The sequence below is a fragment of the Lissotriton helveticus genome, chromosome 7, assembly GCF_964261635.1.
Source record: "Lissotriton helveticus chromosome 7, aLisHel1.1, whole genome shotgun sequence".
Classification (NCBI taxonomy): domain Eukaryota; kingdom Metazoa; phylum Chordata; class Amphibia; order Caudata; family Salamandridae; genus Lissotriton; species Lissotriton helveticus.
Genome location: NC_136068.1, coordinates 1,727,984,994 through 1,727,997,035, shown reverse-complemented (window position 1 = coordinate 1,727,997,035; position 12,042 = coordinate 1,727,984,994). Strand labels below are relative to the sequence as shown.

The window sequence follows — 12,042 nt, the reverse complement described above, 5'->3', positions numbered from 1 at the left end:
TATGCCAGCTGGCTCACCTAATGAGGAAGATGATCAGGATCAGAAGGTCTTTGACAGTTTGTCCTGAAGTGTATCATTCACTCAGAGGAATTGTTGCTGGCCACGAGGCGGTAGGTCAGATCTACACCCTATGTGAATGCAATTTCGCCCTTGCTGTGTGTGTGTAAAGACACTCAACGTTTTGTGCTCTTGCTGGAACCTGGAGAGGCGTTGGCGAAAGCAGTACTGCACGGCGGCCAAGCAATCCTACAAAGATGCTCTCTCAATCTATAAAAAGGCCATCGTTGCTCAAAAAAGTGCCTTCTTTTCCGCCCAAATTGAGACTGCCGAGAACTCGGCTAGGGAATTGTTCTTAGTGGTGAATACTCTTTCCACCCCCCCCTTCAGGTTCAGGGATCGAACCTTCACAAATACTGTGCAATTCACTGGCCTCTTTTTTTTCCACTAAGGTCGCCAACATCTACTCATCCTTCTCTGGGAACCTTAGATGGGAGGCTACGGAGCCAGGCTCTGAATTATCCATCTGTCACACTGCCTTCCCCTCCTTCCATCCCGTCACTAAGGACCAGATCAGCAGGCTCATTGCTGCTACTAAGTCGGGCTCCCCTCTTGACCCCTGTCCCCCTGTAATGATGAGTGCTATAAACGAGGCGATCTCCTCTCCTCTCACAGACATCTGCAACACCATCTTTCAAACAGGTATCTACCCAGAGGTCTGGAAGAATGCGGTCATCAAGCCTCTGTTGAAAAAGTCGTCGCTGGATCCCACAGTTTCGGCCAACTATAGACCGATTGCTGGCCTCCCCTTCCCGGCCAAAATATGTGAAACACTGATGAACCAACAGCTTTCAGAGTTCATCGACTCGCACCATCTCCTTGATGATACTCAGTTTGGGTTCAGGAAGGGCTATGGGACCGAAACTGCACTAATAAAAGCCTCTGATGAGATTAGATCCATCATGGACCAAGGAGGAGCGGCAGTCCTTATCCTTCTGGACTTGTCCGCGGCTTTCGACGCGGTCGATCACGCTATTCTGATCGACCGTGTCGCAGCCTTGGGGGTTGTCGGCCTGGCCAGAGATCTCATTTCATCTTTCCTGGCTAGTCGAACGCAGACAGTGAAATTGGGCAACTTCTACTCCCCCGTCTTTGCGCTCCCCTGCGGGGTTCCCCAGGGCTCCTCGCTAAGTCCGACGCTATTCAACATTTATGTGACGGACTTAGCGGGGGTGATAAAAGCCCATGGGTTGCGTCTGACATCCTATGCAGACGACACCCAATTAGTCCTGGCGGTGCACAAGGATGGTCCAGTGGTGGCAGCAAAATTCCAGGAAGCAATGCTTGCTGTCTGCTCCTGGATGTCCACGAATTGTCTGAAGCTAAACTCGGATAAGACAGAGGTTATGACCTTTGGCAACCTTGTCCCGGATTGGTCATCCATCTGGTGGCCCAGTCAGATGGGTCCCCCGCCTGTCCCGGTTGCCAAGGCCAGAAACCTGGGAGTTATCTTCGACAATAAGCTGTCTTTCAATCACCACGTAAACAAAGTTGTTTCATCTGCTTTTTTTATCTTAAAGAAAATCAAGACACTCATGCCCTATCTTCCGACTTCTGCAGGAAAAACCCTTATTACCACGTTGGTATTCTCTAAGATGGACTATGGGAACGCCCTTTTTCTTAACACTCAGAAACAAGTCCTAAATAAACTTCAGCCCATACAGAACGCGGCAGCGAAAATTCTGCTAGGCATTCCCCGACGTCATCCGACCACCACAGCCATTTGTCACCTCCACTGGCTTAAAGTAGAAAATCGTATCAAGTTCAAGGCCCTCTGTATTGCTTACAAGGCTATCCACGACATGGGCCCCAGGTTTCTAATAGAGGCCTTTCAGATTTACAGCCCTAAAAGACAGCTCAGATCCGCAAACATTTGTTTGCTCCCAGTTCCCCGAACCAGAACTGTGACCTGGGGGGACAGGCGTTTCATGGTAGCAACACCTAAGCTATGGAATGCCCTCCCTCTGACCATTAAAACAGCTCCGAATCTTGTCAGCTTTCGTAAGCTTCTTAACACATGGTTATTCAACCAGTAAGGCTTCTGGGTATTGGTCCTTCTGAATAGTCACATGCGCCGAGACACCTTCGGGTAATTGTCGCGCAATAAAAATCTCAAAAAAATAAATAAATTGCTATTTTGTTTATATTTTTGAAGCATGACCTGCGTGTGCACTCTCTTCTTCTCTCTCCCTCCTCTGATATGGCGCAGCACCATCAACAAATCTGAGAGTAGACAGTCCTTGAGTTCTCATTATCACACAGATAGAACAAAATGTACAAGAAAAGAGCTATTTCCTGTATGTTTCCCCAATATGTCTCTATGAATCCATCCAAACCACACACATTCCACACCAAATCAATTCTATATCACCGACTATGCCAGTCACACAACTCCCTCGGTGGCTTACCCACATAAATGCATAACACGAATACATAACCATTTGTAATACCTGTGGCGATCTATGTATGTTTAAATTAACAATTAGCAATGCTGATCATAAGAATGCATCATTGCATGGCCCATGCTTTGATCTGCAATGGGGAATCATTTACCTGTTGATCTCTGACTCCTCTCCCATGTGACCAGAAGGAAACTGGAGCATTGAGTAATTGACAGACTCCTCATATTCCGGATCCAATGAGGTGGCACCATTTCCCAATCCATCGTATTGATTTTCTATGGTTCGCTGAAGGAAATATAACCCTACATGTTAATACAGGCTCTCTACTCCTCATGATCATTTACTGTCAAGTGGGAAAGACCTTGAGGTGTGTAGTAAATCTATGTCTCTGTTTTCATCTAAGAAAAGAGTGTGAAGCCCGATGATGTTGGTGTTACAGCATAGATAAAAGGACACTAGAGTACTTCACACATAGATATCCAATTGTCCTCAAGTCTATCAGCCCGCAGGTATACTGAATTAGAGGGGTACATGAGCAGAATGTCTGATACCCGTGAAGTGCCCGAGGCACTGACATTTTTGTCAGATAAAACAGACCTGGGACTAAAGCTGTGCTTGATCTGACTGACTTTCCAGAAGCATCCAATTAACTAACCGGCAAAACAAATCGAATCCAAAATTAAATACATTGAGGGCCATATTTATGGCCAAGTCACGCAGTGCAGTGCAGGGCACTGCTCTGCGTGACAGGGAAATGGCAGGAGTGCACCGTATTTAAGTCAATACAGCGCATTCCAGCCTTTTCCCCGGTGCTGGTGTTGTTTTGGCTGCCTGGTGCCAATTCAGGCACGCTTGCGCCATGCTGCAAGGGTACCTGCTTTGTAAGGAGGATTGTTTTTGTGCAGGAAGGAGCACTTTCCTGCACAAAAACAATTGCCTGAGGCTATTTCCTCTTTCTATGTGTGCTGCAGAGTGCAGCACACAGAAAGAGGAAAAATGGGGAGAAACAAACATATTTCTCCTTGTTATGCCTCGCCTGGGGAAGTGTAGGTTTTTGGGGCATTCCCAGGTCTACCACTTCTGCTAAATCTGGGAATGCATCAAAAACTATGGAAGTTGAATGGGAACACCCACGCCACAGCCATAGAAACCCCTCCCAGTGATTTGCTGCATTGCATTACTCAAGACTTATAAAGCCAGTCAGGGCCATGCTTAATAAATCTCATTTTAATTTGCGTTGCTCTTGCACCAATGAACATGCACCTGAAAATCCCCTTGATTCCCTTATCTTTGAGCATTGCACCTCATTTCATGCAGTGCTACCTCCCTGCTCTCTATATGGTTCTGCCAAATTCAGAGTGATGTGCTCCCCTACTTGGTCACAAAAGCACCCAAAGAGACTCTTACAATGTTTTTTTTAGCTTAAGTAGACTAAAAACATGCTCTTAAACTTGTAATCAAAAACATGTATGTGTGTTAAAATGCAACTTACGCATGGTGATGAAACGAATCATGCCACATTTTCAAACTGATGTGGTATTATTTGTTGAGATTTGCAAAATAATTAAGTTGGAATAGTAATTACCATGCCCTGAAAAAAAGAACACTCGGGCAATATCTTAGTTTATCAGCAGGAGCAGAGAGTTCACATTTCTCTACACACCATGTGAGTGAATCTTGATCCCCTTGAGCGAAATGGGAAGAAACACCACCTACCTTCTTGTTCAATACAAAAAAGGTATCACTTCTATCATCAGCCTCTCCAGAAGTGGACACCCTTCGCTGCATCAGCTTCTGCCTGAGATAGAAGGAAGCAGATAGCTATTACTGCAATGATACTACTAAACACCCTAACACCCTGCTGGGTGAAATCTGCTTACAAGTTTATTGGCAGCAATATGTTTAACACATGACTTGGACAGACATGTGTAGCATTGACCAGAAAATTCTTGCTCATGATACATGCAGTTGAAAACAGATCTTCCTAGCTGGAGAGTGCCAATGCCCCTGATTGAGGTGAGAATGGGAATATAGTTTGTCTCATTAAGGTTCAAGCAGATAAAAGTGATAAGATTTGAAGGCATCGGATATCGTAAGCACTGCAAGCAGTGTAAAAGTCATTACCAAAATCAATCTGTGCTTGAACGAATACATTAGTTAACCTGATGCTGAGAGGAAATAACAAGAATTGGAATATATACGTTGAAGCAGGTCAATATAGTAGAGACACGAATTAGAGCCAGCAGACAGTTGTCTGTCAAGTTTAGAGTCAAGCAGGATGCCTAGTTTTATACTTGTTTCTGCAGGTACAGGGGGATTGCCTATAGATGGAGGCCTAACCTGGAGGCACAGTTTATGTACAAGCAAGATCATTGTTTTAGAAGAATTCAATTTTGCCTAACTTTTTCTTGCATCCAAATCAAGGAGTACCTTCCATCTCTCAACATGGACTGTTGTATTCACCTTTTTTTGTGTCCTGGAGATTGAAAAGTATCTGCATGCCTTCTGCATACATGTACACATTTCTATTCAAATCATGTAGCATTTTAGTTAGAGAGGGAACTTAAGGACTAGGCACTAAAGGCGAGATTGCAGAGCCCTGCGGGATGCCCCATAGAACATTTTGTGAGGGGAGGTGAATGAGCCCAGTTGGACAGTTTGAGTACGTTCTGAAAACAAAATGTTATCCATGCAAGAGAGCAATTTTTAATTCCTCAGGTGAGTGCTCCATGTACTACAAAGATTTTCATGCTCGGCGGTGTTGAATGCAGCAGAAAGGCCAAGTAAGATTGCATTCATTTGAAGATCACCCCTATGGAGATCACAAGTGTCACAGTACCCATCCCATCCTAAAAAAACCTTGTTTGTCTTGCAGTATGTTATTTGATTCCACAACGTTTTGCATCTGCCACAAGACTGTTTCTCTAGTACTGTGTAGGACTCAGTTTACAGCTATGTGCTTTTGTCTCAAAAGCTTGTGCCTGAAATGAGACCCATTGTATCACAGGCCTACTGTTACCTAACCATGTCAGACTAAGATGCTGTGGGAAAGAGATGCTGTCTTTTCCAATCGGTGCATCAGACAGCAGGGAGCCGTCTGAAGCAACAGTGCTCATGTGCGTCGGATGGCTTCTAGCCATCCGCGCACATGGCAGAGGAAATCCCTCTGGTACGAGTACAAGAGGGATTTCCTTCCCCCCAAACAGCCTCAGGATCTGGTGAATAGCTTCCGCAGCTCCCAAGGCTGCTCAGTTTTTTCACTGAAATGACAATCAGAGTGCACGTCACGCTGTCGTCATTTCTGTGAAACTGAAATGAGCCCATCGGCTCATTCCAGTTTCACTACCTCTGTGCTCAGGGGGTATCGCAGCCCACTGAGCACTGAGGCAGACAGGAGAGGTATCATTGCAAAGAGGAGAATCTCCTCTTTTCAACAGCATCCCTCCCTAGTGGATCCCTGCTTGGGTATCTCCTCAGGTGGGCGATCCCCAAACAGGCATCCAACCACTAGACACCAGGGAGTGGGGAGCGGCACCTTGGACAAGGGCCATTGTTCCCCCAAATACATTGAGGCAAATTCAGCCTTTCTACCCCCCACCCACCCACATGGGGCAGAAGGCATACTAGATACCAGGTATTATTTTTTTCATGCTGTTTCCTGGTGGAGGCTGCCCTAAATGTGCATATTCTGTTACTATTGTTGTATCACTGTTGAAGTCTGTTTTTCTGCTACTGTAATCCCTACTTGTATTTTGTTTTCTGAGCGTTTTTCCCCTGTTGCCCTTCCTAGCATTCCAGCCTTCTCCTCTCCCACCGCTGCATCCCCTGTGGCCCCGCCCCCTCGCTCGCCCAATCGCTCCCGCCTTCCAGCTGCTCCTACCTCCCACCTCCCCGTCTTATGGCGGCCGCTGCGTGGCCCACTTGGCTGGCGCGAAGCCCGTTTGCACCCGTCCCCGCCTGGACCGCGCCGAGCACCATACCCCCTGGCCCTCGCGAATGCCACGATGCTCGCCGCCACTATGATGCCAGCACCCTCCATGTACTCAATGCCAGCCAATCATACACCTGCTTCTGGGCCACCCCGAAGAACACCCAAGGACCCTTCTCCTGCCGGTGCTGCAGCTTCACCAGCCTTCAAGCCACCACCTCGCTCACCGGGGTAGGACACAACCACCTCAGATGCATACTACTCAACACCTGCTCCGCCCGCAAACACGCCATCAAACTCAGGGACCTACTCGACGCTTCCTCCCTGGACGTCGCCTTCGTGACGGAGACCTGGATGAACCCCTCCTCGGCACCCGACATCCCCATAGCCATCCCGGATGGCTACAAGATCACATACAGGGACCGCACCAATGGAGCAGGTGGAGGAATTGCCAACGTCCACAGAAACACCCTCAGAATCTCGACCAACACCGACGACACCCTCAGCGCTGCTGAAGACCTTCACTTCCAGATCCATGTCGACCCCAACACCACCCTCAGAGTAACCCTCATCTACAGACCCCCCGGACCATGGCCACAGTTCAGCCACTGCATCGCCGACTTTGCCAGCACGCACGTCCTTGGATCCATGGACTACATCCTCCTGGGGGACCTGAACTTCCACCTCGAGAACACCAATGACAGCAACTCCACCACCCTGCTCAACAACCTCGCCAACCTCAGACTCAAACAGCTCACCACAACTCCCACCCACTCCGCCAGACACACGCTTGACCCCATCTTCTCCACCAGCAACCACGTCACCTTCAGCCACACCACAGAACTCCACTGGACCGACCACCGCTGCATCCACTTCACCTTCGAGAAACCCCCACGCACCACCACACACAACGGGACCCCAGCCGCAGCTGGCGCACATTGTGAAAAAAGGGTCAGTTTTCACTGGAAAATGTGATGTGCCCACACTGCATTTTAGGCCGTTTCCTGTCATGGGTACTAGGCCTACCCACACAAGTGAGGGATTGTTTTTATCAGGAGACTTGAGGGAACACAGAATTGTAGAACAAGTGTTATTATCTATTGACTTCCTATGCATTTCTGCCTTCTAAATGTAAGACAAAGAGTAAAAAAGACGTCACTTGGAAATATGTCCTCTGATTCACATCCTAGTATGGGTACCCACAATTTTGGAGAGGTGTAAATAACTAACACTTCTAAACTCTATATTTTGTTCTCATTTTAGAAATACATAGGTGTCCTTGATACCTATTTTTCACTCTTTACATTTTACCAAATTAAGTGCAATATACCTGTAAACAATGAAAACCCATTGCAAGGCGCTGCTCGGTTATTGTCTCTGGGAATCCAAGGTTCTTAGTGAGCCTACATGTCCTCTATATCACCCCACCCGGGAGGGTCCAGCAGATGTAATGGTATATTGCTTTAACCACATGGCTGCTAGAGCTACTCCCCTGCTGTGCTGGACAGCAACCAAAATGGGTGTGGTCATGACGAGCTCAGCTCGTCATGAGCACCTGAGAGGTATATGCCATGACGAGCTGAGCTTGTCATGAGCACCGAAGGGCTTAAAGAATTTGCCATCGTTTGAAGAAGTCACAGGTGAAAACGTTTGGCACACACAGCTTTTTTTCAACTCAATTTCAATATTTTTTTCATTTCAACTGTTAGCTATTATAGGAAAACCTTGAAGAATCTACACAAATTACCCTTTGCTAAGTTCAGAACTGTGGTTACGTTTCTGAAATGTATAGCTTTCTGGGGCCCATTATTGCTTTTACACCGATTTCTACCACTGGAAGGAGATTCAAGGCACAAAAAATAGTAAAAATAGACTATGTCCCAGTAAAATGCCAAAACTGTGTAGAAAATGTAGGTTTTCTGACAAATATCTGCCTGTCCCCGAAAGCTTGGAAGATGGAGATTTCAGAACCACAAACCCTTAGTTCATGCCATTTGCTGGGAAAAAACAGACGCTCACTTCTGCAGCACTTTTTCCCCATTATTCCCCCGAAAAAAAAACACATATTGATGTATTTTGGCAAATTTTTGGGTCCCCTCCTAGGGAATCCACAATCCCTGGGTACCTTTAAAATCCTCAAGATGTTGGAAGAAAATGACACAAATTTGGTGTGGATACCTTATTTGGACAAAACGTTACAGGGGCCTAAGCTTGAACTACCTCAAATAGCCAAAAAAAGGCCTAGCAGCGAAGGGGTAAAAGTGTGGTACAAACACTGTTATGCAGAAGCACTTTGTGTTCATAAATATAAACTAGAGCAGGGCCACTTTCCCTGTGCAGATTCTTTAAACATATTTTGGGAATATAACTGTGGGACTTTGAAGAGCTACGCACTTTTCTCGATCATTCAAATCCATTTTGCAGTTGGCCATTTATTTGCTATTGAAAGGAAGCACATTCCACAGCTGTGAGGCCTATGCTGAGAATGCAAGAGCCACCTATCTGCTGTTTCTGGATTGTGGCATTACAATATTTTGCTCTCCGGTTTACCACAGAACTTCTTGTTTGGTATGAAGTGAATGAAATGTGTTACCAAGAAATGCACCGTTTTTTAATCTTTGTTGATTTTATGCAAACACGAGGCCTTTCTAACAAAAATGCTTTACATAGTAAAGCACTCAATTGTAACAAAACATATTGGATGCTACATTTGTAGATTGTGGAGGGTGGGATCATGCTTGTAAGAGAAAACCTCTACAGGCCAGTAACAAAATATAGACTGACTAAATATTCAGAGTGAAAGATACCAAGCAAGTTATTGTATATTTAATGGTTAGAGAATGCTTGGCGCTTCACAGATAAAAAGCCAGCTTAATGTCACATGGAATGGTAGGAGTGTTGATCAATGAACAAGGCTGAGGGCAGAATTCCTTTACGGTTATAGAATTCCGCTGTGTCTTGCAATATTCTTTTTATATGTGGGAGAGGGTACTTTATTCTGCATAATTCATGGCCACATCATCACCTTTCCCACAAACCGCTTAGATCATTGGTGCATAGCTCTTTCATGTGAAAAAGAAAGCATGTTTCCAAACAAGATGCATGAAAAAATAATATGTAATGTAAAATTAAACACATCAAAAAGCTGTTAGGTACTTGTCACAAAAAGACATTAGAATCAGTTTATTATAGTCAGTTTGAAAAAAGGTGCAGTACCTCGGAATGTGTAGAAACATGCAGAAAGATTTTAACTTTCCTATAATTATCCAATTAGTTTAAAAAAACTAAACCTCTTGCCAAATCCCCCCTTCTGCTTGTCATTGTACAGCTAGAAAAATAGAGCATAAGACAGAAAAGCCACGCTTTAATTATGCTTAAATTGTGCCCTTGACTTCACCTAGCTTTTTCATCTGCTACTCGCTCTGGCAGACGGCACTGTGATGTCAGACCTCAGTTGTAATAAGTTATAACAGTTGAAAAGCCACCTTATTTCTTTATAGTAAGCGCCTGTTACAAGTTGCTGATTATAAAGAAATTAGAGATGAGGTTTTGATACAGTGATTACAAAACACCATGATGACCTTGTTGAAGGGGTAAAAGAACATTGGGGTAAATCAACCATAAGACTGTTGCTGGAATTTCTCCTCTGCTTATGATGAGATTGCTGATTAGAATGTTGGGTGTTTTTAATTATTTAATGGCAGAACCGAGCTTGAATCAAAAGAGTGCCTATCTGTTAGAAATGGGGGTGTCTAGTTGGCAGAGGTAGGTACCTTTGTCCAATTAGGGACCTTTGCTTCAAGTCAGGGTAAGGGGATACACACTTTAAATAATCCCTGCTCACCCCCTTGGTAGCTTGGCAAGAGCGTACAGGCTTAGCCCAAAGGCAATGTGTAAAGTATGTGTACCAACACTCACAGTAACACAGTGAAAACACCACAAATGGACTCCACACCAGTTTAGAAAAATAAAATATCTTTATCTAAACTACACAGGACCAAAACAACAAAATCCAACATATAAATACTCAATAAAATGTCTTTAAAAGGATGTTGCAAAAATGTACTTGTAGAAATCAAATAGCACCAACTGGGGCTATCATGTCAGGACAGCACAAAATCCAAAGTATGGCGCCGCCCGCAAGGATAGCGGTGTTGGCCGCAGAGTCACACAGACCCCCAAACAACCGTACCTTGGAAAATGATGTTGTGACAATGCATGGCATTGAAGATGGCCGGTGTCGGCTCCGGTGATGATGCGACGTCGGCAAGTTTCTCAAGTCACTCTAGGCAGTTATCGGCGCTGTGATAACAAGCGGGCGAAGATGGAGTCAATGCAAGAGATGGCGTCTGGCACGACCGACCACTGCCGGCATCGGCAGGTATCATAGGCCGTCGGAGCTGCGCCGTTCACTTCACGAGCAGCTCTCCCGCCTAAGTGTAGTTCACGGCAGTGTCGACGTCGCCGAAAACAGATTTTCGTGCTTCTCTTGGATTTCTTCGGGCTCCCAACAGCAGAAACAACCTCCAGGGGCCCGACTCAGTTGCAAGGCAAGTCAGAACTCCCAGCAAGGAAGTTATGAGGAGCTAGGGGTGGAGTCCTTTTGTTCCTGGGACTTCAAAACAGGAGGTCAGCTCTTCTTCAGGCCCTTGGAGACTTTCTTTAAGCAGGGACGCAGCACACAGCAAAGTCCTTCTTCAAGCAGGGGACACAGCACACATCAAAGTCCTTCTCCTTTCTTTGGATGAAATAACAACTGCAAGCCAACCTCAGACAAACAGCAAGGGCAGTACTTCTCCTCAGTTTCTTCAGCCCTTCTCCTCAGCAAAGGTTCTTCTTGATTCCAGCAAGAGTCTAAAGTCCAGGAGTTTTAGGTGTAGTACGTATACCCCAAACTTTCTTTGATGCCTTTATGCACGGGGCTCTGAGCCCTGTCCAAACCAGTTCTGGAAGCACTCTGCCAATGCACAACAAAATCCTTTGTCAGTGTGAGCCTTGGTTTCAGATGCACCACAGGGGGACAGAGCCAGCATTGTGGAAGGCAGGCACAGCCCTATTCAGGTACAGGTGCTACTCCTCCCACCACTCTAAATTCAGATCAGTCCTATTCAAACCAGTGCTGACTCATCCAGACTCCTGGAGCCACTGCAATTCCCCAGACCCTGTCACTCCAAAGCCAGACAGTCAATCCACAAGCAGGCAGAGGCACACAGAAAGGTTGTACAAGAAAATAGCCACTTTCTAAAAGTGCTATTTTCAAACACAGAATTTAAAAATCATCCTTACTAAAAGATGGGTTATTAAATTCTGAATTCAGGGATACCAGACTCCAATTTTCTATCTCACTCTGAAGGGAAGATATGCTTGTAAAATGTTACAGGGCATTCCCCATTTGGTCTTATAAGCAAGATAGCCTTTCAATATTAAAAAACGAACTACAAATGCGAATTGGGCGATATGGGGTTTGAATCGGTCACTCTACAGGGCAATTATGCAAATATATAGTATCTGATAGAAACGCTCAACCCCCTTCAGAGGTACCGCCAACCTCACCGCAACCCAGTCAAATTGAAAAAACAAGGAAGGAGCGTAATAATCACATGTATGCACAACCAAATATAAGCAACAACAAATCACAATAAATCATATTCCATA

At 45.5% G+C, this 12,042-nt stretch overlaps 1 protein-coding gene across 1 annotated transcript in view; it reads right to left on the bottom strand.

Annotated features, from left to right (window-relative positions):
• LOC144767653 (B-cell receptor CD22-like) overlaps window positions 1-12,042 on the bottom strand; it is a 324,333-nt gene that overhangs the window by 28,014 nt on the left and 284,277 nt on the right. The window contains exons 11-12 of the mRNA XM_078651050.1: window positions 4,176-4,257; window positions 2,611-2,744 (exon numbers count right to left, since the gene is read on the bottom strand). Coding sequence (XP_078507176.1) covers window positions 2,611-2,744; window positions 4,176-4,257 — 216 coding nt within the window. The remainder of the gene's footprint in view (window positions 1-2,610; window positions 2,745-4,175; window positions 4,258-12,042) is intronic.